The sequence below is a fragment of the Natator depressus genome, chromosome 8 (genome assembly GCF_965152275.1).
Source record: "Natator depressus isolate rNatDep1 chromosome 8, rNatDep2.hap1, whole genome shotgun sequence".
In the NCBI taxonomy this organism is placed as follows: Eukaryota; Metazoa; Chordata; order Testudines; family Cheloniidae; genus Natator; species Natator depressus.
Window position 1 is genome coordinate 97,056,186 of NC_134241.1, and position 27,732 is coordinate 97,083,917.

At 39.7% G+C, this 27,732-nt stretch overlaps 1 protein-coding gene across 1 annotated transcript in view; it reads left to right on the plus strand.

The window, feature by feature from the left end:
• Window positions 1-27,732, plus strand: part of FAF1 (Fas associated factor 1) — a 301,930-nt gene that overhangs the window by 88,640 nt on the left and 185,558 nt on the right. The window contains exons 5-7 of the mRNA XM_074961760.1: window positions 6,941-7,032; window positions 8,082-8,170; window positions 25,500-25,605. Coding sequence (XP_074817861.1) covers window positions 6,941-7,032; window positions 8,082-8,170; window positions 25,500-25,605 — 287 coding nt within the window. The remainder of the gene's footprint in view (window positions 1-6,940; window positions 7,033-8,081; window positions 8,171-25,499; window positions 25,606-27,732) is intronic.

Sequence of the window (27,732 nt, forward strand, 5' to 3'; positions counted from 1 at the left end):
GGAGCAGTGTTGTCCCAGGAGCTTGAGGATAAAGAGCACCCCATCCTATATTGAGCAAAAAGTTGTTCCCCAGGGAGAAAGCATATCCTATTATTGAGAAGGAGGCTCTGAGAATAAAGTGAGCTGTGGACTCCTTCAGGTATTACGCTCAGGTTTGTTCCTTCTCCCTGGTCACAGACCATGTGCCCTTACTTACGCCTATACTTTGTGAAGGACTCAAATCCCTGAATTACGTGCTGATATCTCGCACTTCAATCCTATAATTCTAGGTGCAGCACCGAGCCAGAAAGGCACAAACCAAATGCAGTATTTTTGCCCTAGAAGATTGGGACTGGATTGATGTTCAGACAAAGAAACGTTTTTGGTCTTGGGGGTGGAGGGTGGGTATGTGATGGAACATGCCCCATCCCACTGACAGCAAGCCTAATGAGCATCCCTGCATTCAGGCAGTGCCAGCTAGGTGCACCTGCAGAGCATTCTGTGCCTGGAGAACAGCAGCTTAAAAGATGAAACTAGCCACAGAACAAGGTGGGAAAGTTTGCCCAAGAAGAGAGGCTGCTAGAGACTGCTAGGGAGCCCAATGGCCAGGGGAGCTCAGCCCAAGGCACTAACATCCTTTTCTTTTCCCTACCCTTTTTTTAGGGCAGACAGACACTGCAGCCCTGAGAGTGACCTGTAGCTGGGCTGAGATAATTAGATTTGGTAGGATCCTGGGACTGAGCCCAACTCCTGCAGGGAGGAGTGAGAATGCCCAGGAGTGGGAGTTCCAGCGGGGACCGGGGCAAGAGAGACAGACAATGGCAAAGCCTAGGCTGGGAGCCGTCTGACTTACAGCCGGCACTGTTGTTTGCATTTGCACTATCAATGTATTTTGCATGTGCTGAAACCTCATCTTACTGGTTAAAATAATTGTCAGCTCTTGGGTATGATTAAAATCAATTAATGCTTGGATCTGTAGTCATAGAAGAATAAACTCTGGATTTCTCCTGTACTCTGTGTTAGGTACTTCATGTGGTCTCCATTGCTGTATATCTTAATGACTTTCAATCTTTGCTATAATTCTCCTCATGGCACCTCTGTCAGGCAGAGAATACTATTTCCGTTTTGCTCCTGGGGAGCTTAGGCACAGAGACTTGGTGACTTGCCCAAGATCACACAGGAAAATGCTGGCAGAACAGAGAATTGAACCAAGGTCTCTTGAGTCCCAGGGTAGTGCCCTAACATCCTTCAATTGCCTGTTCTAGGGTCAGCCTCCCTTTTTGTAAGAATTAGATCAAAGTCCATGTTTGATTCAATTGTATCAGATTCTAATCGCTGATTTCCTTAATGTGAGATAGTGGATTCATCAACAATTTGCAATTGTTCTCTAAATTTGCATTGTTTTGATACCACATTTCTATTTGTTGTGAAACAAGAATTTAGGACTGTTCATCTCTTCAGCTGCACCTTTCTAACCTGATAAGTTAGAGGAAATTCTTCATGCAGAGACTCCTAAAATTTAATGTCAATTATTTCATTTTTCTGGCTCTAGCTATATGTAATCCATTATTAACCTCACAGAAATAGAAAGATTCCATTTACTACATATTTTTTGTGTAATGATTAGCTGCATTCTTGTTAAAACGCATGAATAGTTGTATACTGGAGCTTGCCATCTTTCTCAGTTATCGCCATCATCTCAATAGCTCATCACCAAAGTGCAGTGTTCTGTATGAAGCACTGAGTGTAAAGTATCTGAAAGTGGATTTTATTAAACTAGGGTTCCAAAAATGCTCTTCTGGAAACAACCATTCAATATCATTTAGACATGGCTAAAACTTCTGTGAGGCTTCACATCTGTCTAGCCTGTTTCTCAGTTTGCTTGAATTTATATTGCAATTACATCAAATTTCCACTAGATGGAAATATGCCACAACCACCCCAGAAGGTTAGAGATCCAAATAGAAGGGACATTTAACTATCAAAAAGACCTTAAAGGAAGATTGAATAAATAGTAACTGTTGGAAAGAGCAAGGCACCCAATGTATGCTGTGTAAGTGTCGGCAATAGGAAGGAAATTTGTTTCCCAGGGTTAGTTATTTGGGCTTTTTTGTATTATATCTAGTTTTCCTGTGAGTATATTGTTTGGTTCTCTATATAACATTAACTTTTTTGCCATACATATAAATAGATTAATCTTTTACTACACCTACAAAGGGAATGATTATCTTAAATCCACCCTTGTCTTGTAACAATAGTGTGATTCAGCCCATGCACAGAGCGCTTGGGAAAATTCCACTCTGCCCTGCACATCTATGTGTACATATTGGTAAACTGGATGATAACAGAGTTAAAATATTACAGAAATCCTCATATGAACCCCCAAGTCAAGCAAGATTCCAACACAAGAGAAAATTGATTCTCACAAATGAGAAACTGAATCAGTAGCATGTATGGGGTGGTAGGGAATATTTCTGGATCTTCTGATGCTAAATTAGCTGAATACTGTAGGTGCAAGACTAATCTGGTGAAAGATGTCCATCTCTAGGTTTGTGATTTATTGTTTGTTAGCTAAATAATAGAAGAATGTAAATCCCACACTGTGTGATTTTGAACTTAGTAATAAAAGCTCCTTATTCTTTTGGATCTATTACTGAAATATAGTGGAAAAACTAGGGTATAAATTAGAAACTTTAAAACAACTGGCTAAAGGATTCACAGAAATGAAATCTGATCAAAATTGTATTTATTATGTTAACATAATCAACCACAGCAACAAAATCTGGGAAATCTTCAAGAAAGAGTAAACTCACTGCCTGATAAATAGCTTGGGGGGTGGGAGGGAAACTAATTAAACATTATAAATTAAATACAACCTTGTCTAGTTTGACCAGCGTTTGAGTCAATTGGATACTATAACCTATTTTTCATGTACATTATTTTGCATCACTGTATCCAATTAGTGCATTAACTCCTCACGACCTGGAGCAAAGAGCTGGGATTCTCCAGCAACTGTTTTTTTTTTTTTCCCAAAGTTTTACACCCACATTCTTAGTGTCTGCAAAGATTTAATTTGGTTTACTTGTAAACCTGTATGCTGAGTGATTAATGCACTGAGATTGTACATGGCATGTTAAATATTTGTGAGGGAATGTGGATGTAATCTTCTAAAACTGACCAAGCATTATGTTCAGAAAATATGCTTCTGTAAAAAGACAGATTTTAAATTTATATTGATTTAAAATGTGCTCAGTTTTTAACAATACGTTACCCAAAAAGCAATGTATCTATAATAATTTACTCCTGGAGGAATTCTGTGCCACTGCGCACGCACAGAATTTGTCCCCTCCAGATTTCTGTGCTTTCCTGCAGAAAAATGACTTTTTGATGGGGAAGCAAAGGGAAGCCACAAGAGTGGTCATGTGACCCTCCCCAGCAGTATGTTTTTGGTGCCCAGGGCAGCCGGCAGAGAGGTAAATCACCATGGGGCAGGGGTTGGGACTGGAGAAGACCCAGCTGGTGGCCCCGACCCAGCTGGTGGCCCCTACCCTGCGCCAGACTCAACTTGCTAGTCCCAGCTGTGCTGGGGAGGATGGGACTTCCTCTTCCCCTGCACAGCATCTGGGGCTGGGTCAGACCCACCCCCAGATTTCTCCCCCAGCTGCAGGAAGCTCTACAATCCCCCCTCCTCCCTACCGCACCCATCGTTCCTCAGCTGCGGGGGGGGGGGGGGGGTTGAAGAGATCCCTGTACAGGGAGCTGTTCCCCCATCTGCCCATCCTGTGCATCCAGACCCCCTCATACTCAGACCCTCCCACCGAACCTCAGCCCCCCACACTCAGAACCTCCCCAATGATTCCCACTCCCCCTGCACCTAGACCACCCCGACAAGTCACCCGCACCCAGATCCCCACCCCACTGAGCCCCACTCCCCCAGCATCTGGACCCCCTACTGAGCCCCCCACACCCAGACCCCCATGCTAAGCTCTATTCCCCACTCACACCCAGACTCTTCCCCCCCCCCCCCCCAGCCCCAACCGCCTTAATCTGGATCCCCTTGCAGAGTTCCATTACTGTTGCATCCAACAAGCCCCTGTGCATCCACATCCCCCCACACACCCAGATCCCCCACTGAGCTGCTTGCGCTCAGATTGCCCCACACAGAACCTTCTCAACCCACATCTGGATCCCCCCACACTAAGCTCCTCTACACTTGGATCCCGCCATGCTGAGCCTGCCTGCCCATGCCCGGTGTGCCTGGCACAGAGGGACAGGGCCCTGGGGTGCTTCTGGGGCAGGTCCGGTCCTTGCGCAGTGTCAGGATTGGGTCCACCGCTGAGTCCGTGTCCTGGGCTGGGGAGCTGTACTGTGATCTCCCACCTCTGTACAGCCACTGGCCTGTGCTCCCCAATGCCTTGCTGGAGCCTCCACATTTATTTGACAAATAAAATTAGCAGAATTTTTCATAATTTTAAAATACTGTGTGGAGAATTTTTATTTTTTTGGCACAGAATGCCCTCAGGAGTAATCATAAAATTGAAACAGAAACAATTATTTTAAATCTGGTTCCTCAGCACACATAGTAATACTATATTTACATGTATATACTGAAATAGCCATACGCTAGGTACCTTTATGTGTAATATATTAATTGGAGTCAAGAGTTAATTCTTGAAGTAGGGGTTGATTAAGTGATAGGCTGACAATGAGGATGTAATGACTGAAGTCAACTTTTGAAGACATTTTTACTCACCTAAGGCACCCTTTTCAAGTCAATGGACAATTGGTTTTATGGGGGAAAAACTGTTAATTAAAAGCTATAATAAATCATATGTTTTATAATGAGTAATTCTTCCTTCCTCTTTTCATATCCTCTTGTTCCTTCGCTCCTCTTTGTTCAGTGGAATTTCTTACCTGCAAACTGCAGTGCCAACCTAGTTTCCTGCTGAGATGCATTAATCTGTGGCTTTAGAACACAGAAACATTGGCGGCTGCAGCATGTATTTCAGCATGCAGAGCTCCAGATACTCATTATATGTCTTCCTGGTGTGCTGCACATAAATATGTTTATTTAAAAAGGAGAGAAAGTGGAAATTCATGGAAAGTGCATTAATATTTAGTTGTATTAGAATTGTTATGCCCATGCACTTCCTTTCCCCTCCAATCATATTCCCAGTCTCAGACTTAGAATAGGTTCTTCCGCACCTTTGACTAATTCATTTTTAAAGTGAACGCTGGCTGCTGGTGCTGTTGTTAATGGAATGTTCCCCAGATATTTGCCTTCCTGTCCTTCCAGGTGGCCCTGAATCTCTCTCCTCTTATGGGTGATTATCTCTCTCTCTCACTGTGCTCATGGCTGGCTGTGGATCTTTAGTCTGGGAGACAGTTATAGATAGCAAGAACTATGTTTCTTTTGAAGATTTACATCAGCCAGTACTTCATCTTGATGCTTGCCTCATCTATTTTCCTTATTATATCCTTTTATTTAAAACTACAAATGGATCCCACAGTGGTGTCAACAGAATGCTTTTGCTTGCAATATGCAAGTTGAGGAAAAATACCGGGAGGGCCAAAGGGGAACTTGGAAGCAGTCTTATTTATTTATTTTTTTTAAATTCTTTTGGAAAACTAATCTTAACTGCAGTAATTTTAAAATGGCTGTATTTGAAGAACCATCCTAACCATGCTTTAAAATTAAGATTCAGAACAAGTTGTTGTGCTGTAATTCCTAAGCAATTGATTTTTGTTGTCAACTACTAGTGTTATTTATTAATATGCAAATAAGATCAATCTGTCATATGTTTGTGGCTTAAAATTTCAGACCTATTCTTCTAAAAAAGTGTTTGATTGAACTGCCAAATCCTCATTACATAACTGATCCTTCAAATTTATGTTGGAACTGTTACTGTACCTGAATGAACTTGGTGACTAGGAATTTAGTTTTTAACATTATTAATTCCAACATAAAATTATTGGCTAATATTTTCAAAGCAGCTCTTAGGGTTCAGCTCATGTGTTTTCCTGTCCTGGGAAAAAAAATGGAGATTTTGAAAAATTTCACATTCCAATTTGTGACCTGGCCTAAATCTCAAATTTTCAGAGACCTGGAGAAAAGAAAATCAGTTTGGGTCTATCAAAATGTATTATTTTGAAAATTTCAGAAGTGTTTCATTTTGATGTTGATTTTAAAAAAATGTTTTATTATAAAATTCGCCTAAATTTGAAAATGAGTATTTGTTTTGAAACAAAAAACTGGAAATTTTCACTTAAAAAGACAAAATGGGATGTTTTGAATAATTTCAAAACTTTTTTTCCAAAGCTTTTTTTGAAATGAGAAATTTTTTGAAACTGTGCCTTTCCTGTGAATAGCTTTGGTTTTGATGGATCAGCATTTTTGGTGAAAAATGTTTGGTCAAAAAATTACCAAGCTCTGCTAATGAAAGATGTGTGTCTAAGGTCCTGATCCTGCACCGCTGAAGTCAGTGGGCACAGGATAATTCCTCCGTATCTTTTAGACGTCTTTGAAAATCTCAGTCATTTAATATTGAAATCAAAGCACGCTGCCGTGGGAGGGGTATGTGTGTATTACTGTCCCCTCCTTTCCTCCCTCAATCCCCCCTCCATTTGAAATGGCCCTTTGGACTTTAGCAACATTAAATGAAAATTAGTTTCCCTAACTGTTTTTTCCCATTTTATTTAATTTAGTTTTTGTCTAGAAACCTGGGCTGCTGAAATAGTTTTTTTGTTTATGTGACAGTATTGTATGTAGTGGAGAAAGATGCACAAATATTAAATGCTTTTTGAAAATGGATATAATATAGCAGGAAAGGAGTTGAACGTTGGACCTTGGAGCCATAATGTTGTTCTATTGCAGCGAGGCAAGGTCTGATACTTTGCTTCCCTAAATATAGAAGAATGTGAACATGATTTTGTTGTTGTTTTTTCTTTGCCTTCTCTACAGGAGAGATCAAACACATTTTAGAAAATGAACTTCAGATTCCTGTATCGAAAATGTTGTTAAAAGGCTGGAAGACTGGAGACCTAGATGATAGTGTAAGTTTCCTACAGTTTCATCAGTGAAATGATTTAAATGTTGAAACCAATAAGTGCTTGAAAGTCAGCATAACAAACACAAGGACTGTGGATTTCTATGTTATTTTGATTCTAGTAACATTATTAAAGAATCCGTTTGCTTAAAATGTTGCAAGTGGAATTATGCATTATTTGCCCCAACCTCCATTATCCTGTTGATAGTATTTGCATGTACAGTCTGATATTGGTACCTGTAAAATGCACATTATTAAATTAGCAATAAAATAAAGAATTCTCTCTTCAGGCAAAATTCGTGGCTATACTGTTGTTTGTAAATATGTATCAACAACTTAATCGGGAAAAACTGAACTCCGAAATTTAAAAACAAACATTGATTAATCAGGAAATGTTCAACTCACATAAAATGGAAAAAAAAATCCCAAACAAACAAAATGATTGGACAGTTAAGAAATAACAGAATTCAGTTTTCCCAGTCAACTGTAACTCTGCATGTGTTTTTCCACCACTCTCCACCCAAATTTAAGATAACGCTACATAAACTGTGCAGCTTTACACATTGGCAACATGTGCCGTGTACCATGCTGAGCAGGATATATGTAGTGGATGGCTATTGCATACATTGTGCCACAAACATGATCTCTGATTATCCTCCAGTTCATCTTCCATTGCCAAGACAGCAACACCAATATTTTAAACCTCCTATGTATACAAACCAATGATCTAGACTTGCATCCCACCTTAATTTGCATGGTTAGTGTGAAAAGAATCGACTTCTGTAAACCAATTTAGCTACCTATATAAGGGATAAGTTTGTACCACTGTTCATTTATTGTTCTTCTTAGCCTAAAGGAGCTGCTGTTTTGTCTGCCTGTCTGTATGTTTTAGAAAGGATTCTCCTACAAGTGTTGTAGTTTTTACTATGGCAGATCAAGGAATTATATTCAATATATGTATTTTAATTTTAAAAAAATGAATTTTTTAAAAAGGCAAATGATTAAAAAAAACTGCATAATCTACAGTTCTTGAACAAATGTTGTTTTTTTTCGCAGACTGTTTTAAAAACTCTACACTTACCAAAAAATAACAGTCTTTATGTTCTAACACCTGATCTTCCACCACCTTCTTCAAGTAACTCTGGGTAAGGCTCTTTGTCATACATTTATGAATATGAGTTTAGATGGTGCTTTATTTTACTTCTATGGAAAAACTGGGGTAAACTTTCAAAAGAGCATCTGCCAGGCCTCTACTTGCATGCATGCAAAACTGAGTGTGCACGTACATGCATCTGCACTCAGTAGGTGCAAATGCTTTTTAATGTTTAAACAGTGGTGCAAGTAGAATTTATTTCTTACCGGTACCCTGAGCATAGGTGAGTCATGGGAGGAACACTCTCCAAGTGGCCCCCCCACGTGATTCCTCCCCAGGGAGGGGGCCGGGGGGGCTCTGTCCTCCCGCTGTGCCGGATACAGGCTTCTGAACCACAGGGCTCTTCGGAACTGCAGCGCCGAAAGGAGCAGATGCAGGAGCAGCATGTGGGACTACTGGGCAGCCCCATGAAGGCAGCTTCTCCGGCACAGCTCTACCGCCCCCAGCCCCAGCTCCAGCCCTGGCCTCTGGTGGGGGCTATACAGACAGGAGATGCAGCTGTATGGAAGGGCTGGAGGTGAGACTGGAGGGGCGGTACAACTGCGCCGGAAGAGCTGCCGGCGTGGGGCCACCCAGCAGCCCTGCGTTCTGCTCCTGTGTCTTTCCAGTACAGTGTACCGGCAATAAATTTCTTAATGGTATGGTGTACCGTACTGCCCTACTTGCACGACTGTGTATAAGTCTTAGGATTTACAACCTCAAAACCCATTTATTGAAAAGAAATTTTGCAAACACAAATTCTCTAACTCTCATCTGCCATAAGGTTAAACTGTATAAAGTGTATGCATAGATTTTTGCTACTGCTAAGTGTGGATGATGTATACTGAATGCAATTTTTGTGCCCACAATAGTGGATGCTGGCCTTCAAGGATTTATCACATGATAGCAGTTACTTTAAACATAAATATCTAAAAATCCTTATCAGGTCACCAGCAGTTCAGCCATGTTCCTTTCCAAATGGTTAAAGTGTTACACAATGCTGCCCTCTCCTGTTGGACTTGTGGATATTTGAGTGTACGTAGACGTGCTGTACAATTCTCTTCAATTAAAGGAAATTTAAATTCTCTTCCATGTTACACTTGAGTGTTTTAAATCCTCAAATAAAGACCTACTATGTTAAAATAGCTTAATGAGACATCCGTGGATATTGGAACATTTTGAAAATAAATTATTCCCTGAGAAGTGAAATATAATTCTCACTGCCATAAATTAATATTGGCCAGACGTGATGGCTGAGGCAATATCTTTTGCTGGACCAACTTCGGTTGGTGGGAGACACAAGCTTTCAAGCTTATGCAGAGCTGCATTTCTTCAGCGTACTTGGAGTGCCACAACTAAACGCAAGGTGGAACAGATTGTTTCGCATAAGTACTGTAGTTGTTATTCTTATACTTTGATTGCCAAAAATTGTTTCCAAATTGATATTTCTTTTTTTCCAAAATGTAGAATGATGCGTGTAACTAGTAAAAACCTGTCTGAAATGGGCTATCTTGATTATCAGTACAAAAGGTGTTTTTCTTCTGCTAATAATAGCTCATCTTAATTAATTGGCCTCTTAGAGTTGGTGTGGCAACTTCCACCTTTTCATGTTCTCTGTATGTGTGTGTGTATATATATCTTCTTACTATATGTTCCATTCTGTGCATCTGATGGAGTGGGCTGTAGCCCACGAAAGCTTATGCTCAAATAAATTTGTTAGTCTCTAAGATGCCACAAGTATTCCTGTTCTTTTTTTAGTAAAAACCTAGTTACCATTATTACATTGCCACTTGGGGGTGCACAGTAATTGAGTCTAATAGCTATAATTGTAGTTCAGAGGTGGGCAAACTACAGCTCGCGGGCCACATCCATTTCACGGGAATGTTCTGCCTGGCCCCTGAGCTCTTGGCCAGGGAGGCTAGCCCCCGGCCCCTCCCCCGCAGTCTCAGCACGCCGCACTGCCAGTGCTCTGGCCCACCGCTCCTGACGGGCAGCGCAGTGGCATGGCTGGCTCTGGCATGGTCAGGGAGTGGGGAGTCCCAGGGGGCAATCGGGGTCAGGGAGCAGGGGGCGGTTGGATGGGGCGGAGGTCTGGGTGGGGACCGTCAGGGGACGGGGAACAAGGGGGGTTGGATAGGCGTGGGAGCCCCAGGGGGCCTGTCAGGGGTCGGAGGAGTGGATGGGGTCAGGGCAGTCAGGGGACAGGGAAAAGGGGAGGTTGGATGGGGGTGGGGTCCGGGGGGAGCAGTTAGGGGCGGGGGTCCCAGGAGTGGGCGGTCAGGAAACAAGGAGCAGGGGACATTGGATGGGTCGGGGATTCTGAGGTGGGCAGTCAGGGGGCAGGAAGTGGGAGGAGGCAGATAGGGGGCGGGGTCCAGGCTGTTTGGGACGCACAGCCTTCCCTCCATATAGTTTTGCAACCCCGATGTGGCCCTCGGGCCAAAAAGTTTGCCCACCCCTGTTGTACTCTAACCAAAAATCAAGCAAGTAGACACAGTTGAATTGTGAGCTGAGCCACATGTTGCAACTTGTTTGCAATTTATTCTAATAGTCTTAAGAAATCTAACCTAACCTTGTAAGTGGATAGAAGAACTTCGGACTCTCTGCAAGAGAGAGTTGCCAACACAGTCATGTCACTGAGGATAATGATTAACAATCAATTGGAAAAATAAGTCTTGTATCTTAACTACTAGTAATATATATTCCAATATTATCATAAGGCATTTGCTCACAAAAGTCTGCTTCACAGAGGCAATGAATAATACCCTGGCTTGAATTTAAAAGTCAAGGGAGTTAGGTACTCAATTTGCATAACATTTCAATGGGAGTTGGGTGCTAATTCCCCTTCCATCTCAGCATCTATATGGTGTGTTTTCCTACTGGTATATTGGTGGTTGTGGTGCTTAAGAGCTGGATTGGGCAATGATTTAAGGCTCCCAATTAAGCATTTAAACTAATATGGTAAGTGTAAAGCAGCTTCAGTGTTGGGGAGGAAAAGGGTTAGAGGGTAGAGAAGGAATGAAAAATACAGGTTTGTATATCATCTTTAAAAATCTAAAGATTAATTCCCCTCCTTTCCTCACCCTTTTGTGGATTGATATAGAGATATTCCTGTTTAGTTTGAGAGTTCAGTCATGTATCGGAAGTTGGTCATGCACCACAAAGTCTCATATCCAAAATGCCTATTAGAAAATAGCTTTAGCTATTGTGTCCAGAGTTGAAGTCAGTGGGACTACTCACGTGGTTAAAATTAGGTACAAGCTTAACTAATGTGCTGAATCAGAATCTAGAGCCTTAGAAGCTTGGGGCTAGGTTACATGAAAGACTGCCTTTCCTTGTGGTATAACGCCATAGCTGTGATAAGTAGAGGCACTCATACAGGAATGTCCTTGCAGTTTTTTTTTTTTTTTTAAAAAGTGGGGGGCGGGGACTGTTAGTAATAAATACTCTGTGATAGTCTGTGAACTTTCAGAATGCTCTTCACTTCATTGGACCACCAGAGTCAGACTTGTTAACCTTTTGGACATGGCAAAGCTCATCTATTTTAGAAGTGCAGGCATTTGGACAAGCCACACAGTGAGGGGTGAAAAAAGAGGCTATGTTATTATGTATATTAGAGTTCTGTTTGATGGTAGCAATTACAGTTGTAAGTGCAAGGGCAGTGAACAGTTGTGTACACGCAGATAGTTTGAAAAATGGTTACATTGTGGAAAACTTTCAGTCTTGAATTTTTGAAAAAATCTTTCACCTAGTCTATAAGCTGCTGCATTTCAATCAGTTTAGAAAATTCAGATCTTTTTGACCAGTTCTGGTTGTATTATTGAAAATTGTTTAATGTTGTAGAGAGATGCCCAGAGCTTGAGATGGCTGCTCCACTTTAAAATTGTATTTATTGTAATTGAAATAAAATAGAGTTTAAAGGGATGCTTATATGAGTTCTGAGTCCTCTTTTATATTTTGGAGGAAAATGATGTGATCATAATATTATGTGACCACTTGATTTGAACGCTTTAAAAATAATATCTCATTGTTTGGTAAAATCAAAGTTTATTGTTGTCACGACTTCACAGTTTAAACTTGTTGCTCAGTGGGAATTAGTTCTGGGTATTTTAAAAATAAATTTGGAAGCTTTGGGATAGTAAATGATGATTAATTAGTGGCTACTTAAATGTGGATGATTTGAAGTCTAGATCATCTCCCTGAAGTCATAAATTCTAGATGAAAGGGGAAGCTTGCCACCAATTAAAGCATCAATGGAGATCAAAACACATTTAATTGAAGCAATGTACCAAACCCCGTTACACTATTTATTGCCTACTGTTAGGTCAGTGACAATTCAGATTAGTTTGACAGCATCCCTCTTTTAAGAAATACAGGTAACTTCTATCATTAAAATGGACATTAAGAAACTTTGTCACGTATTCATGAAATCCATCTGGATAGTGATCTGTCTATATTAGGTACTTATATGGTAACTGTTACCATAGTGTCTGTGCACCTCAAACTCTTTAATTTATTTATCCGCACAATACCCCGGGGAGGTAGGGAAGTGCTGTTATCCTCATTTTACAGATGGGGAACTGAGGCACAGAGGTTAAATGACTTGCCCAAGGTCACACGGGAAGTCTGTGCTAGAGCAGTAACTTGAACTCAGATCTCCCAAGTCTTAGACTAGCATCCTTACCACTGGACTGTCCTTTCTGTCTGTCTCTTCAAATGCATTCCTGGTTTGTACTAGAGATAAATAATCATAACATATAATAGCTTTAGAGTAGGGCTGTCAAGTGATTAAAAAAAATCAATCACAATTAATCGCACTGTTAATAATGAAATACCATTTATTTAAATATTTTTGGATGTTTTCTACATTTTCAAATATATTGAATTCATTTAAAACACAGACTACAAAGTGTATAGTGCTCACTTTATATTTATTTTTTATTACAAGTATTTGCACTGTAAAAAAACCCAAAATAAATAGTATTATTCAATTCACCTAATACTGGTAGTGTAGTGCAATCTCTTTATCATGAAAGTTGAACTTACAAATGTAGAATTATGTACAAAAAACCCCCTGCATTCAAAAATAAAACTATGTAAAAATTTTAGAGCCTGCAGGTCCACTCAGTCCTACTTCTTGTTCAGCCAGTCGCTCAGACAAACAAATTTGTTTACATTTGCAAGCGATATTGTTGCCCGCTTCTTGTTTACAATGTCACCTGAAAGTGAGACCATACAAATGTTTAGCATATCGGGCACATAAATATCTTGCAACGCCAGCTACAAAAGTGCCATGCAAATGCCTGTTCTCACTTTCTGGTGACCTTGTAAATAAGAAGCGGGCAGTATTATCTCCTGTAAATATAAACAAACTTGTTTGTCTTAGTGATTGGCTGAACAAGAAGTAGGACTGCGTGGACTTGCAGGCGCTAACGTTTTACATTGTTTTGTTTTTTGAGTGCAGTTATGTAACAAAAGAAATCTACATTTGTAGGTTGCACTTTCATGGCAAAGAGATTGCACTGCGGTACTTGTATGAGGTCAACTAAAAATATTTTTTTTGTTTATCATTTTTACATTGCAAATATTTGTAATAAAAATAATATATACTTTCAATTCTGTGCTGTAATTGAAATAAATATATATGAAAATATAGAAAAACATCCAAAATATTTAATAAATTTCAATTGGTATTCTATTGTTTAACAGCGCAATTAAAACTGCGATTAATTGCGATTAATTTTTTAAATCACGATTAATTGTTTTTAGTTAATTGCATGAGTTAACTGTTATTAATTGACAGCCCTACTTTACAGTAATGTGGTGTTTCAAAAATCTGAGATTTGACGTAAGTCATTTGACACGCACGTCCTCCTTCAAGGAAAGAATCTGACTATAATTCTACAAGCTCCCACCTTGTTCCTGTTCTTGACATCAAGGGTCCTTCCATCTCCTGTGTGGTGTATACACAGCTTCTCCTACAAACACACAGTTTTCCTGATCTAACCTAATCTTCAAGATTGGCTGAGTCATCTAAACACCTCCACTGATCAGAGCAAGTATCTAAACATTACAGCGAAGTGGTTGAACAGTTTAAACAACAAAATCTGCCAAGATTTCTGTTCTATTCTCCCTAGACTTTTATGCCTTGCTCATCACCATAGTAGTATCTGAGTGCCTTCCAGTAGTGCATTAAGCAGTTGACTACACATCTGTCATGTGTTTGTTCTCTCATCCTCTCCCTTGAGGGAGAAGCATGAGCAGCAGTGTGTCTTGTTTTGATAGTGTCTTTGTGTGTCTGTATAAAACACACACACACCCCTCTGTTGCTATGTGCTTATATTAGAGAAGATAAGGTTTAAGAAATGTGCTTTGCTTTTGGAGTGGAAAGTGGTGAGGTCAGGGGTGGTCCTTAGTTCTTGGGGCAGTTTGTTCCAGTGTCTTGGACTGCCCTTAGAGACAGTTCTGTCTCCTGCACAGATGAGCTGTATCTTATGTAGAGAGTTCCGTTGTGCCAGAGGAGCAGAGTTCTCAACCATGCTTTTTGTCCCAGAGCTTTAGATGGTCTTTTAGCTATCCTGGGCCCAGGTCATGGAGTGGTTTGAAGAGTTCAATCTATTTAGCATAACAAAGAGAAGGTTAAGGAGTAACTTGACTACAATATAGAAGTATCTACATGGGGAACAAATATTTAATAATGGGCTCTTCAATCTAGCAGAGGAAGGTATCATATAATCCAATGGATGAAAGCTGAAATTAGACAAATTCAGAGTCGAAATAAGGCATACATTTTTAACAAAGTAATTAACCATTGGAATGACTGACTAGGGGTTGTGGTGAATTTTCCATCACTGACCATTTTTAAATCAAGAGTGGATGCTTTTTTAAAATATATGCTCTCTAGAAATTATTTTTGGGAAATTCTGTGGCCTGTGTTATACAGGAAGTCAGAGTAGAGGATCTCAGTCGTACCTTCTGGCCTTGGAATCTGTATGGACCAAGACTTTGAACTTGAGTCAAAATTCTGTGGGAAACCAGTTTAGAGAATGGAGGACAGGTATGATATTTTTGCAGTAACCGGTGTTGCTGAGAAGTGCTGCTTCATTCTGAACTAGTTGGAGTTACCTAAGTGCTGAAGGCTTCATATCCGGGTATATAGCTTTGCTGTAATCCAACCGAGAGGTGATGAAAACGTGAATAACTGAGGCCAGGTCTTCATCTGTCAGAATGGGATGGAGTTTCTTAGCCAAGCGGCGATGGTAGAAAGTGTTACTCATGGATGCTATTATCTGAGAGCTTAGCATCAGCAAGGAATCCAACAGGACTCCTAGAACACAGGCTGAATTAATCAGTTGTGTATTTGCAAGCTCTTCAAAATACTCCCCTCTCCCAGTCAGCATCACCTACGTCTTGTTCGGATTCAGCTTCAGTTAGCACTTATTCATCTAAGCCACACTGGTCCACCTTGGTGGTAGTGGCATGGTTATATGTGGTGAAGGGTATGTAGAGTTATGTATCTTCTACATGTTGCTGACACTTGAGTCCATGTTGTCTGACCATTTCACATAGTGATTGAAACGGAACGTAGAGTTCCACAAGGATCTATTCTCTCCCTCTCTCTCTCTCCCTTCCCCCTCCCCCCCCCCCCTCAGTGAGGGGCCTTCTGGTAGAGGTGCAGTTTCTCATCACTGTTCATTGGTGCATCCCTCCAGGAGGGACTCAAATCATTTTAGTGCATTGCCCAGGACCCCGCTGTCTCTCTCAAGTGAAACAGCAGTATTTCATGATCCGCAGTGTCGAATGCTGCAGAGAGGTATAGGAGGATGAGAATGGATATCTGTCTTCTGTTTGTTGACAGGAGATCATCCATCAGTGCCACTAAGATGGTTTTGGTTCCATGTCCTGGCCTGAATCCAGAATGAGCAGTTTTAGAATGTTAGCTTCAGTTAGATGAGCTTGTAGTTGCCCTTTTTGCTAGCTTCCCTGGGAGCTTGCCCAGGAGTGGGAGGTTTGACGCTGGGTGGTAGTTGGCTAGGACTGAAGTATCCATAGTGGGTTTCTTCAGTGTTGGTTGGACTACTGCATGTTTGAAGGAGGAAGGGAAGATTCCTTTTCTGAATGAGGTATTAGCTATTTCAATCAGTTGTTCATGACTCTCTTTCATAAGCCAGGAAGGGCATTGGTGGGTTTCACAAATCTTTGGTTGAGACTACTTTAGGGAGTCCAGAACTTCTTGAGGAGTGAATGAACTCTGGGAATGCAAGTGGTTGTTGGTTGGTGGGCATAGGCAAAACGGATTCATGCTGTTTGAGATGCCTTCCTGAATGTGCATGATCTTTTCAGCACAGTAGAATGATATTTCTCATTCTTTGCAGCACTTGGTACTCTGCTCTGATGCAGGCTGTAGGCATTCAGGATTAGGGCGGTAAAACCACATTGTTAGATAACTCCTTGGGGCGGGATTTGGCAGCCTCAGTGGAGGCTAATAGGACAGTTTCTCGGCCTGCAATAAAGCCTCAGTATAGGCTTTAAGGAGTTTGTTTCATCAGATCTGAATCTACAACCATTCATGGTGTGCTGGATATAACAACAACAACAAAATTTTAAGTCAACAAAGGCACAATAAATTACTACTCAATGTTGATAAAATCATGGATAAAGGTTATAGTTTAGCCGTAGAATCATTTTGTGGGATGAGATTTTATTAGACTAGCGATATGACAGTTGTAATCACAATTTTAGATTTGATGGAAATCTCAGAATTGATCCTTTTGAAAGAGGTCGAGAAACATTTTTTTGTTAGAAGTTGGTAACAACTTTTTCTGACATAATTTGAACCTGCTGATTTGGAAAATGGTTGTTACCAAGCTGAATTCTGACATTTATACTCTCAAACTTGCAAATAAAGTGTGGTCACCAGAAATGTTCGATACACCAACAGAAAGTGCATGAACTTGTCAGCAAAATCAAACTGTTTAGCACAATTCCTTTTCAGTCTATTAAGAACAAAATAGTTTTATCACCTGTTGCACCCTAATATTCAACTTTTTATAGCATTTGGTCATCCATATGTCATAATATGAGAAATAAGTTAATAATGACATAGACATTATTTTTCCTGTATATGTAAAATCATTTTTTTGCATGTTTAGTGTTTGTTTTATAGTACAGAGTGCTTTGTTGTTAGAATAGAATTAACAGAAGTGGTGGTGGTGATATTTTTTACAGATACAGCACAATAGTTAGATGAGGTGGTGGTTTATGACACTGGTATTGGTTACAGGAGCCTGGTTACACTTGTATTGGTCACAGGAACTCCATGCCAGTTTTCTATATTCTCTGCATTATTTGCCAGTAATCAAGTGAAGATATGCACAAAGCAGGTGATTGCATGGAAGAAGGGAGGCAACATTCATTAAAAAATAAACTGCAAGATGCTGAATACAGAGAGGCCATTGATAGAACTGAGTCCATCTTTCATTCAGAAAAGACAGCATTAGTTGTGCAGCACAGGCATTGATATGTCCAATACACTGACAAAGGCAAAAACCACAGGTTGCAGAAAACAAGTGCATTTGCATCCAATGTATCATGTATGGCAAGCTGTAGTCATCCCAGTATAGATATGGATGTTATAATACAAGACGGTCCTGTTTAGTGAAACCTATGGATTGGAGATGCTGCTGCATGTTTTGTCAAAAAGTATGCCTCAAACAGAGACTCATTTCTGTAACTACATTGAAGATGAGTGAACAGATGATGAAGGCAGCTGTATTTTACCACATTATGTATTTGCATTGGTTATGAAGGAATCCTAAAAGTGAACATAGCCCAACAGAGAAAACCCTACTAACTATGGATACTGAGAACGGTATTATTGTTCTCTCATCTTGGTTCCCTGTACAGCCAACAATATTGACATAAATGATGCTTCTCATCATTCTGTGCAAAACAAGTCACTGCTTGGCAAAGAGGACCTGCCCCTGATGTGATTTTGAATGGTCTAAAGCCATCAGACAACATCCACTCAATGTTCTTAAATACAATTGACACAGACATACCAGCCAATGGAAGAAATAGTAAAACTAAACCAGTATTCAGGGACCCTATTTGCAAACAATGATACTCTAGATCTGAAGAAAACTGAAAAACTGCTATGTGGGCAACTGCGTCTGATATGGCCTTCATCATTAAACGTCAAAACGAGAACCCAGAATGTGGATGGACACATTTCAACCAATTGCACGTGTGACGGGGCAAGGCCAGATGGCTATAGAAAACTAGTGGGAGACATATACATTAGCCCCAGGCTAAACAAATCCCTGTTACCAGGATAAGTAAATGGCAGCTGCTCCAGGTCAATTAAGACACCTGGGGCCAATTAAGATCTTTCCAGAAGGCAGGGAAGATAGCTAGGTTGATTGGGACACTTGAAGCCAATTAGGGGCTGGCCGAAACGAGTTAAAAGCCTCCCAGTTAGTCAGTTGGGTGCCCGTATCAGGAGCTGTAGGAGGAAGCCACGCTGTTGGAGGAATTAAGCAGTACAAACCATATCAGGCGCAAGGAAGGAGGCCCTGAGGTAGTGGTGAAAAAGATATTGAGTGGGGGCTGCTGTGGTGAAGTGGCCCAGGGAATTGTACATGTTCTATTTCCAAAAAGTCAGCTACCATAGCTGCTACTATTAGGGTCCCTGGGCTGGAGCCTGGAGTAGAGGGCGGGCCCAGGCTTCCCCCTCCCCTCTCTGATTAATCACTGAGGCTGGAAGACAACAGAGACTGTGCGAGGGAGGGTGGCTTTTCCTCACCTCCCTTGCTGGCTTATGATGAAAATGGCTCAGTAGGCTGTGACCCTTGCCCCTAGAGAGAGAAGGGCTTCGTGGGGGGTCACAGTGAGCCTCTGAGGCTAGCGAAGTCTGCCAGGAAGCGCGGGACCTACTGAGACAAGGACAGAGCTTTGTCACACACATGACACCAGAATGAGAAGTAACTACCATTGGATACTTGCCAATCCATTCAAGCCCTTCCTTATGAGTTAGACACCCTCCATACTGTTGTACAGAGATGCATGCATGTTTGGGCAACCGTATGAGGTTTTAACTGTTGATGAAGTTCTGTGCCATAAACTGATGGAACTACAGCGGGTCACTCCAGAGTACAGAGCTGGCTTATTCCACAATTAGGAGGGCTCCATATTTCAGTGAACTGTCAAAAACTTATTGGCCATCAAACTCAGTCTTCAGGGCTAGCAGATGCTTGGATGGAAAGTGGAGTTCTTGGATCAAACACGATAAATACAAGCTATGAAAGGCAAGTCATGTGCCAGGGCAATGTGGGCTCACAAACTGACATTTTGAGCACTGAAAGCTGATTCATCCACAACTCTTGGACTGTATAGTGGCGCATGATCAAGAGCTTAAAGAGGATGTTGGCAAAACCGATCAGTCACATTCTTTTATGGTGAGCTCATGTCAGTTAGTACTTCATAAAGATTTCAAAATTTCACCTCCACATTTCTGATCAGAAAAGGTGAAAGTATTGTGAACTTCAGGTTTTGGTGACAGTACATGGAAATGGTGGCCATATTTGTGTTCAGCTGTGCCCAGAGAGAGGCAGATTGGGAGCTGCATCTCTTCACTTTCAAATGCATGTTGCCATTCTTCCTGAGATATGACCACAAAAGCTATGCAAGGTAAGGTGCCACCTACATCAAAGAAATGCATCTGCTGCCAGCTGAAATGCTCAAGGAGTTCCAGCAGGGGAACTTCGTTGTCAAGAGATCATGTCAGAAATTCAACCAAGTAGACCCTGATCAGAGCCAAGAGTGGCTTAATGGGGTATAGGAAAGAAAGAAGGTGGAATTATAGACATCACCAAGACTCACTCAGCCCTCAGCAGATGGGCTTTGTTTTACAATCTGAGAACCCGTATACCAGCAGATACTAGAGCCATGTTCCATATTGGCTTAGGTGATGAACTTATTCATAATGAGTCAAGAAAGGCAAGGAAGCAACAACAATGAAAATGAGGATGCACTCATACAAACACTTCAAAGGTTTAAGGTTTTCTCTGGGGAGGAACCACCCACTTCATTGCAAGATATTACAACAAAAAATCTGGCTACTGAAGCCATACAAGACACCCCCTCGAATGCAAAGATCCTAGGACAAGTGCAACTGGACAGCTTCATAGAGAAACTACCTGTGAAGCTGGTAGAACTGTGAATTTCTAGATTTTGAAACACGAGTTAATGCCTGTCCCTTTGGCTTTAGCACAGACAGATGGCAGTCTAAGAATCGGCACAAAAGCAATACTGGGTGATGTACTGACAGCTGGTGTCCCTGCCCACCAACAATCATCTCTGTTGGGAGAAGGTATCCTGTGATAGATGCACAAGCTTTGGTACAAGGCTGGAGCAGTGTGGAGCCAAAAGATTTGGAGACCTTGCAGACGTATTTGTAAAAACAGTACATAGGACTGGAACACACTTCCACAGAATAGATGTTATGTTTGACAGCTACTACAAGATATCCATTAAGAGTGGTATCAGACAAAAATACCCAGTAGGTACAAGACCCATCTAAAGAGTGCTGGAAGGCAGATATGTGCCTCTTACAAGTAATAGGATGAACTTCATTGTGCTTCCAGAAAAGATAATAAGGAGGGTCTTGCAATATTTTAATCTGAGCCACTAATAATACAAACACCTACTGCCCAAATCCAGTACTTTTTCTTCCGAATACAATGGGTTGGAAACCAGAGGACAGAGGTCTGGTGCCACAGCTCATGTCATTCCCACCTAAACCAGAAGACTGCATGAAGGCAATATTCTGTGCTGCACAACAGAGCCCAGAGTGGTACAGGATAGAATGGTTTATTTGTACAGGAACATGCAAACGCAGAGAACTGGAATGTGGTTGCATCAATATGACACTTAGAACAAGTCTACACAACAGTGCTACATCGGCGCAGCTGTGCCAAGGCAGCTACAGCTCTGTAGCATGTCTGGTGAAGATGCACTCTCCCATCTGCATGATTACTCCAGTCAGTGAGAAGCGGAAGCTATATTGGCGGGAGATTGTCTTGTGTGAACAGCACAAAACTTGCATCGCTGGGGTGCATGTATCTTTTTCACACCCCTGCGCAATGTAAGTTAGATCAACTTAAGCCGCAGTGTAGACCTGCCCTTAGTGCTTAAGGACAGTATCGATAAGTAGATGTGTCCATATAAGAAGTGACCTAATAAGGTGATGTCTTCCACTGTATACCAAAGTTTCTTGACACTAACGTGTACTTAACTTGTGTGCATTAAAATATTTACTTAATGTTTACTACAGAAAATATTTTCACTCGTTTTAAGTTTCTGATAGTTTAATCAGCGTGTATACTTTTGTTTCAAGATGCTAATGCTCAAGTTATAAGAGCCATGTAAACATGCTCTGTCATGGTTGCATAACGCATTAAAATATTTCTAGTACCTCTTGCAACTAAGAAACTGACATACAATAGCTTTAGAAAAAGGTTGTGCATATTATTTGATCACTTTTGTTACATTCTGCAGCTAATTAAGATCCGACTGAAGTATGTTAATCCTAAAATAAAAGGAAATAAAAGTTTTACACTTCAGCAATTTCTGTGTGTTGCTTTGTTCTCTCTTTTTAGAGATCTTAATACACAACATACAGCTTGGTAACAACTATATTTGGATTCAGCACACCCTAATTATCTTTAAAAGACATAGTTATCAATGTTTAACAAAAAAAAAATACCTCTTACAGTTAACTTTTCTGAAAACCTGCCAAGTCTTATTTGATGTAGTAAGGTAACATTTAAAAAATGAAATCTTTATATATAAATATAATTAAATCTACATGTCCTGTTTGAATGATGTTAGTTGGTATAGACTACCATATTCAGCCATCCAAAACCTGTAGAAAAAATTAAAAGGGAGGAAGTTGGAGGATGTTTCTTTTAATTCACCAAGGAGTAAATTCCCTGCTACCTGTTTTGCCAGTTCTGGGTTTTTTTTGTGCGTGTTCTCTTACCTTGGCCCTCCTTCCCTGTGCTCCCCAAAATGCTGCATCCCAACTGGCCAAAGTGCAGAAAGGAGGCAATGGCAAACACGAGGGAAGGGGTTTCACAAGACTTCATGTGGCCCCAAGCATCCTGTCCTTCTTCCCTTCCCCCCCACATATTCACTGCCAGGCCATCTTTGTGAATGCCCTGCAGACTGGATTCAGCAGGTTGCCACCCTAGTGAACAGAAGTCTGGCGTTTTATCGCAAAGTGTTCTGTGAACTACTTAAACGTTTGTAATGTTTTGTTTTTAACTTACTGAACCATAACAGATAAAAGCTGCTTGGCCATGTGGATTTTTTTAAAAAAAAATCTGGTTTCTTCAAGAGATTGTTGAAAATGCTGTATTTCCTCTAGTACACATTCTAATTTATCTGAGCAATTTAATCACGTGTCTGGATAGGAAATAAAAAGTACCAACAGAGTAATAGGCCAATTCTTCAACTGCGATTTTAAGATTGTTACAGAGCAGTGGTGATTGTGACATGGTGTCTTGGTGTATGTTAACAACTGTAGCAGAGTGTTAATTAAGAATGATGTAATCTGCAACTGCAATTATTAGTATTGTCTGTTTAGCTGGATAGGAGCTAGAGCTTGCTTTAGTTACTTTAAAAGCTTCAATAATAATGGTAAGATTAATGTTTTATTTTCACATCTGCTCATGAGACAGTTTTAAAATCCTGACGTTTAAAATGCAATAGAATGTAAACATAAGGGCTTCTGCTCATTTACATGTTAGCCAGATTTTCTAACTGATTGCTGCTTGAACCTAATCTGCCATCTCCTGCTGCATTAGCTACAACAAACATTAAATTTACATACTGATTTCTTATTTTGTGTTAATGTAAATAATCTGTAATTACAGTAAATTTGGACTTCTGTTGACATGAGCTTGTATAAATCTGAAAATTTAAAATGGAAATGTTAATTACCATGTGTCATATCTATCCATCTAAAACTCTGAGATTTTTTTGGTAGAAAATCCTTTATACTTTAAAAAGATCTTGCCTAATGGGAAACATTGAATGAATTTTATAAAATTGTGTAGAACTGAACTAGAATAAATACAAAATACTGGCAAAATTGAATCTAGCAGTCAACTGGGAGATCTCTCAGGTTCTCAGAAGTGCTGAGGAACTGCTCAAACCTTTGAAAATCAGGGCATTTATTTAGATGCCTAAATATGGATTTAGGAGTCTAGCTTTTAGCACCCATTTTTACAATATTGTCCATAGTTTTTATCCAGAATAAGATACAAGAAACACTACACCCATATGTTACGGCTTTTTTAACCAGGAGATACTTATTTTTCTAACCCATTGTTATCTCCTAGACAGAAACAAAATGAAAGGTATCAACCTTAGCTGTGTCCTCAAAAGTTTCTCACTGGCAGAGCCATTCCAGAGGTCATCTGGGAAGGGACTGCTTTGGACTGCATATTCCCTTTAAATTTCTTCCATGGCTAATTTGAGATTGTCAGAATCAATTACATATATTTGTTAGGTGTGGCTTGCAAGGAATCTCATTGACATTTTCAGTGAGTCTCCAGGATGTTGTTCCCATGAGCCTGGGCAACTGAGTCTGTCTCACAACACAGGCAAGTTCGGTGACCTGGAATATTGTAGTCAATAGAACTACTTGCATGTGTAGGGACTTCTTGAATGAATAGATTTGTGAGATTGGCTCCTACCCCTGTAGCTAAATTGGTGGGTAGTATTAGAACACTGTATCAAGAATTATTAGTTTCAAAAATATATATATTTGTATTAATCTCTCGGCATGCTGGAAGAACAGAAATGACTGATACTTCTCAAGAGATGATTTTAGAGGAAGACTTTTTTTGAAAGTTAGAAATAAAATGTGATCATGGCAAAATGTGAAGGTCTAATGGCATAGAACAGTGTCAAAAGCAAAACAAAAAAGTTGCATACTTAATATGGAAATTGTTTTACATGATGTATGTCTATACTTTCCATTCTGTTCCAAGTTTCCTGTGATTATCACTTGTTATGGCAGTACCAGTACATAAGCATTAGTAAGTTTTTTTTATTCTTATTATTTAGGCTGTTTTCTAAATTCAGTCACTTATTAGCAGGAGGAGAAAATTAAAAAAGCAAATAAACACGGTTTCCTTCCAAAGCTCTTAGAAGAGATCAAACCAACATAATATTGCACTGAGATTCTAATGTGCTGTATGCTGTGATGTTTCCTATAGTGGTTTCACTCAGAAATTTTCTTCTGTTTTGAAAGAGATTGTGAATTCCAACATTGTTCCCCATTTTAAGTAAAGGGGATATTTTTCAAATCCATAAAAACTTCAGAGACAACAGAAGCGCTTTAAATACATCCATTTTATGTGATAACATGGTTAATACAGTAATTATTGTGTGGTGGTTTTATTTAGTCCACATATCAGTGAAGATTATGATTATTATTATTTATTTTTTGCTTAAGAATTTGCAAGTATTTTATGGTACATTTAAAAAGTTTGGTAGAGCACATTGTTAGTACTGACTAGATGATATGCCAGGTATTTGTTTTAATGCTTGGTGCTTCACACTGAGAAATCTCTCACTGGCTATTTTTTCCTGTCTGGTCGTTGTGTATTCATACAATTTTTGCCTGATTTACACTACAGGCAGCGCTGCTGAAGAGCAAAATTTGTCTTGGTATACTTAAAATCAGTGGTTTCAGAGTAGCAGCCGTGTTAGTCTGTATCCGCAAAAAGAAAAGAAGTACTTGTGGCACCTTAGAGACTAACAAATTTATTTGAGCATAAGCTTTCGTGAGCATGCATCCAATGAAGTGAGCTGTAGCTCACGAAATCTTATGCTCAAATAAATTTGTTAGTCTCTAAGGTGCCACAAGTACTCCTTTTTTAAAATCAGTGGTGAATGCACATTGTAGTTCGATGTCTTGGCTGGATATAGTTACATATACATGCCAGCCCAATATTAATTCAAAAATATATGTGATAAATGTATCTGTTTGTGGTAATAGCATATGACTCTCAATTTTGAAAATTCTTACTAGCAGAACGTAGCCTTTGAGGTTGCAGACACCTTAGTAGAGAAGGAGTTAACAGGTTAGCTCCCTTTGGTCATTCTCAGTATGTTTTCTTGCCTTTAGGAGCAAAAAGAGAGATGATAACATTGTGCCTAGACTTGTCTGTGTGGAGTTTAGGGTACTCCTGGGGTTTTTGCAACTAACTGTAAAGCAAGCTAGAACATGCTCATCCCTGATTTTCTTGTTTTTCTTCCAACCATTTCAGTGCCCTGCAGGAGTCATTAAATCAAAACTTCATGCTGATCATCACCCATCGAGAAGTCCAGCGGGAGTACAACCTCAACTTCTCAGGAAGCAGTACCATTCAGGAGGTGAGTTCTGTGTCACAGCTGAAGAATAAATGTAGCTCATTATAGCTAATGTCAACTTTGTTAAAGAGGGCTTATATGTTCTGGTTGGAAACTTCTTCATGTTTGATTATTCATTTTTTAGTTTTAATTAACTTGATCCTCAAAGATTACTGTAGATAAACTAACTGCCTAGACCTAGAAAGGTTTTAAGAAATTTCATATTCAACATATTTAAAAGAAATAGATTTTCTAACACAGTTTACACTTTAATAGAAAAATAGATGAATAATGTTTATTATGAAAGCAATTATTGAAGAGTGAGGAGGAAAGCTAGTTATAGTCCAGGTATACTTTATTTTTAATCCAGTGACATGCTTTCTCTTGCTTTCCTTTTAGCTTGCTCTCTCCCAGCCACCTGCCCCCCCCCCCTTTTTTTTTTTAAAGTACAACTGCCTGTTATTCTGTTTCCTTCACTCTGTCTAGGTTGGGAGCGAAGTGGGTTTTTTGTACAACTGATATCCTGTTGTTCCATAGAATGGCCAGCAGGGGGTGGTGTTGCAAAGAACAGTGCTGGAGTGATGTTCCCTAGAAACAAAGGTAGTCTCTGTTATGCGTCTTGCCCTTCCAATTTTAAAACGGGAAACCCTTGTCTGGTTTCTTAATTCTCTTCTACAGCAAAATATTATTGCCAACTACCTCACTTCACGTGACATCCAGCGTACAACCCATTTATAAGAATCTGGCAAGTGTATTCTAACATGTATGAATCCTTCATATTTCCTGGTGGGAATTCTGAAGATGGAAATATTTTATTTCCAATTTAAATATGTTTTTCTTCGGTTTGAGGTTTTTTTCCCATTCAAGTTTCTAAAATTTGATACATTTTCTTATAAATTCCTACCCTAAAGAGCATAATCTAAGGTCTGTAATATTACAGGAGCAGTAACCCACACCCTTACGGTAAAGGGGCCTTAATCATTTCCATCATTATTAATACTATTTTTCATGACATCTCTAGTTGGGTCATTTTAAATTCCCTTGTCTGGAACATAACATACAAATGTCATCCCTCTCATACATATTTTTTTCCCCTTTGAAAATGGATTTTTAATATAATTAACACGCTGCTGCAACACAACTTCTTGGGGGGATGAACTTTTGGACTTATAAATAAAACTGCTTAATTTGAAGATGGCTGGTAATTTATGATTGTGGATTTGTGCTTTTTTAATTTTAATTTTTTAATAAAATTGCCAACACCTAAAAAGCGGTTAATCACATATATATTAGCTGTTTCTTGTACTGTTTTTGTCTGTCTACACAAAATGTTAACACGTTATAATTTCTTCACTGGCTTCTACTGAGCCTGAAGAAGGAGCCAGAGACCTGATATAGTGACTATGAGATATTGGATATTTTTATGTTCACGGAAGTTATTTTGTCTATGGATAATGACAGGATTATTTCTAACTTGTTACAGTATTGTTACATAAAAGCAATTCAATTTAAAAAAGAATATTATAATTCAGGATTCTCATATAAACCACCACAAGTGTCTCTGTCTCACGCTACGCTACTGTACTTAAGTAATGCTCTTTGGTAATGCTTCATATATGATGCATAAAATTATCCATGCAATTCCTGAGCAAAACCAAATGCATTAAAGTCAAAGTGAAAAATATAACTCAAGACCTTCTTACTTTAAGAAGCCTGCAGAAGAGCGTACAATTGGATCTAAATGGGTGGTCACTTTAAATCTACACAGAGCCCCATTGCAATTGATAGGGATTTGTATGCATGGAAAGATCTGCTCACATTGATCGAATTGCAAAATCAGAGGCTTGTTTTGGGTGCTAACTCTCAAATTATTAATTATTTTATACTTTTAGCATATAATGAGAATTGTAACAAGCAATTGATGACCTTAGTTGCCTTGTGTAGTAATTTTTTTTTTTTCTTTTTTGGGGGATCAGTGATTTTTTTTTTTTCTCCCAAGGCTGTTGGAAGATTTATTTTTCACTTTTTTTCCTCATTCACACATTAACAAATTAATAGTTTACTTACTTTTTGGTATATTTTTGTGGTAGCTGAAATGCTTTACGCAAGTTGCAATTGTCTACCACAAGAGGGCAGGAAGGACTATTCAAT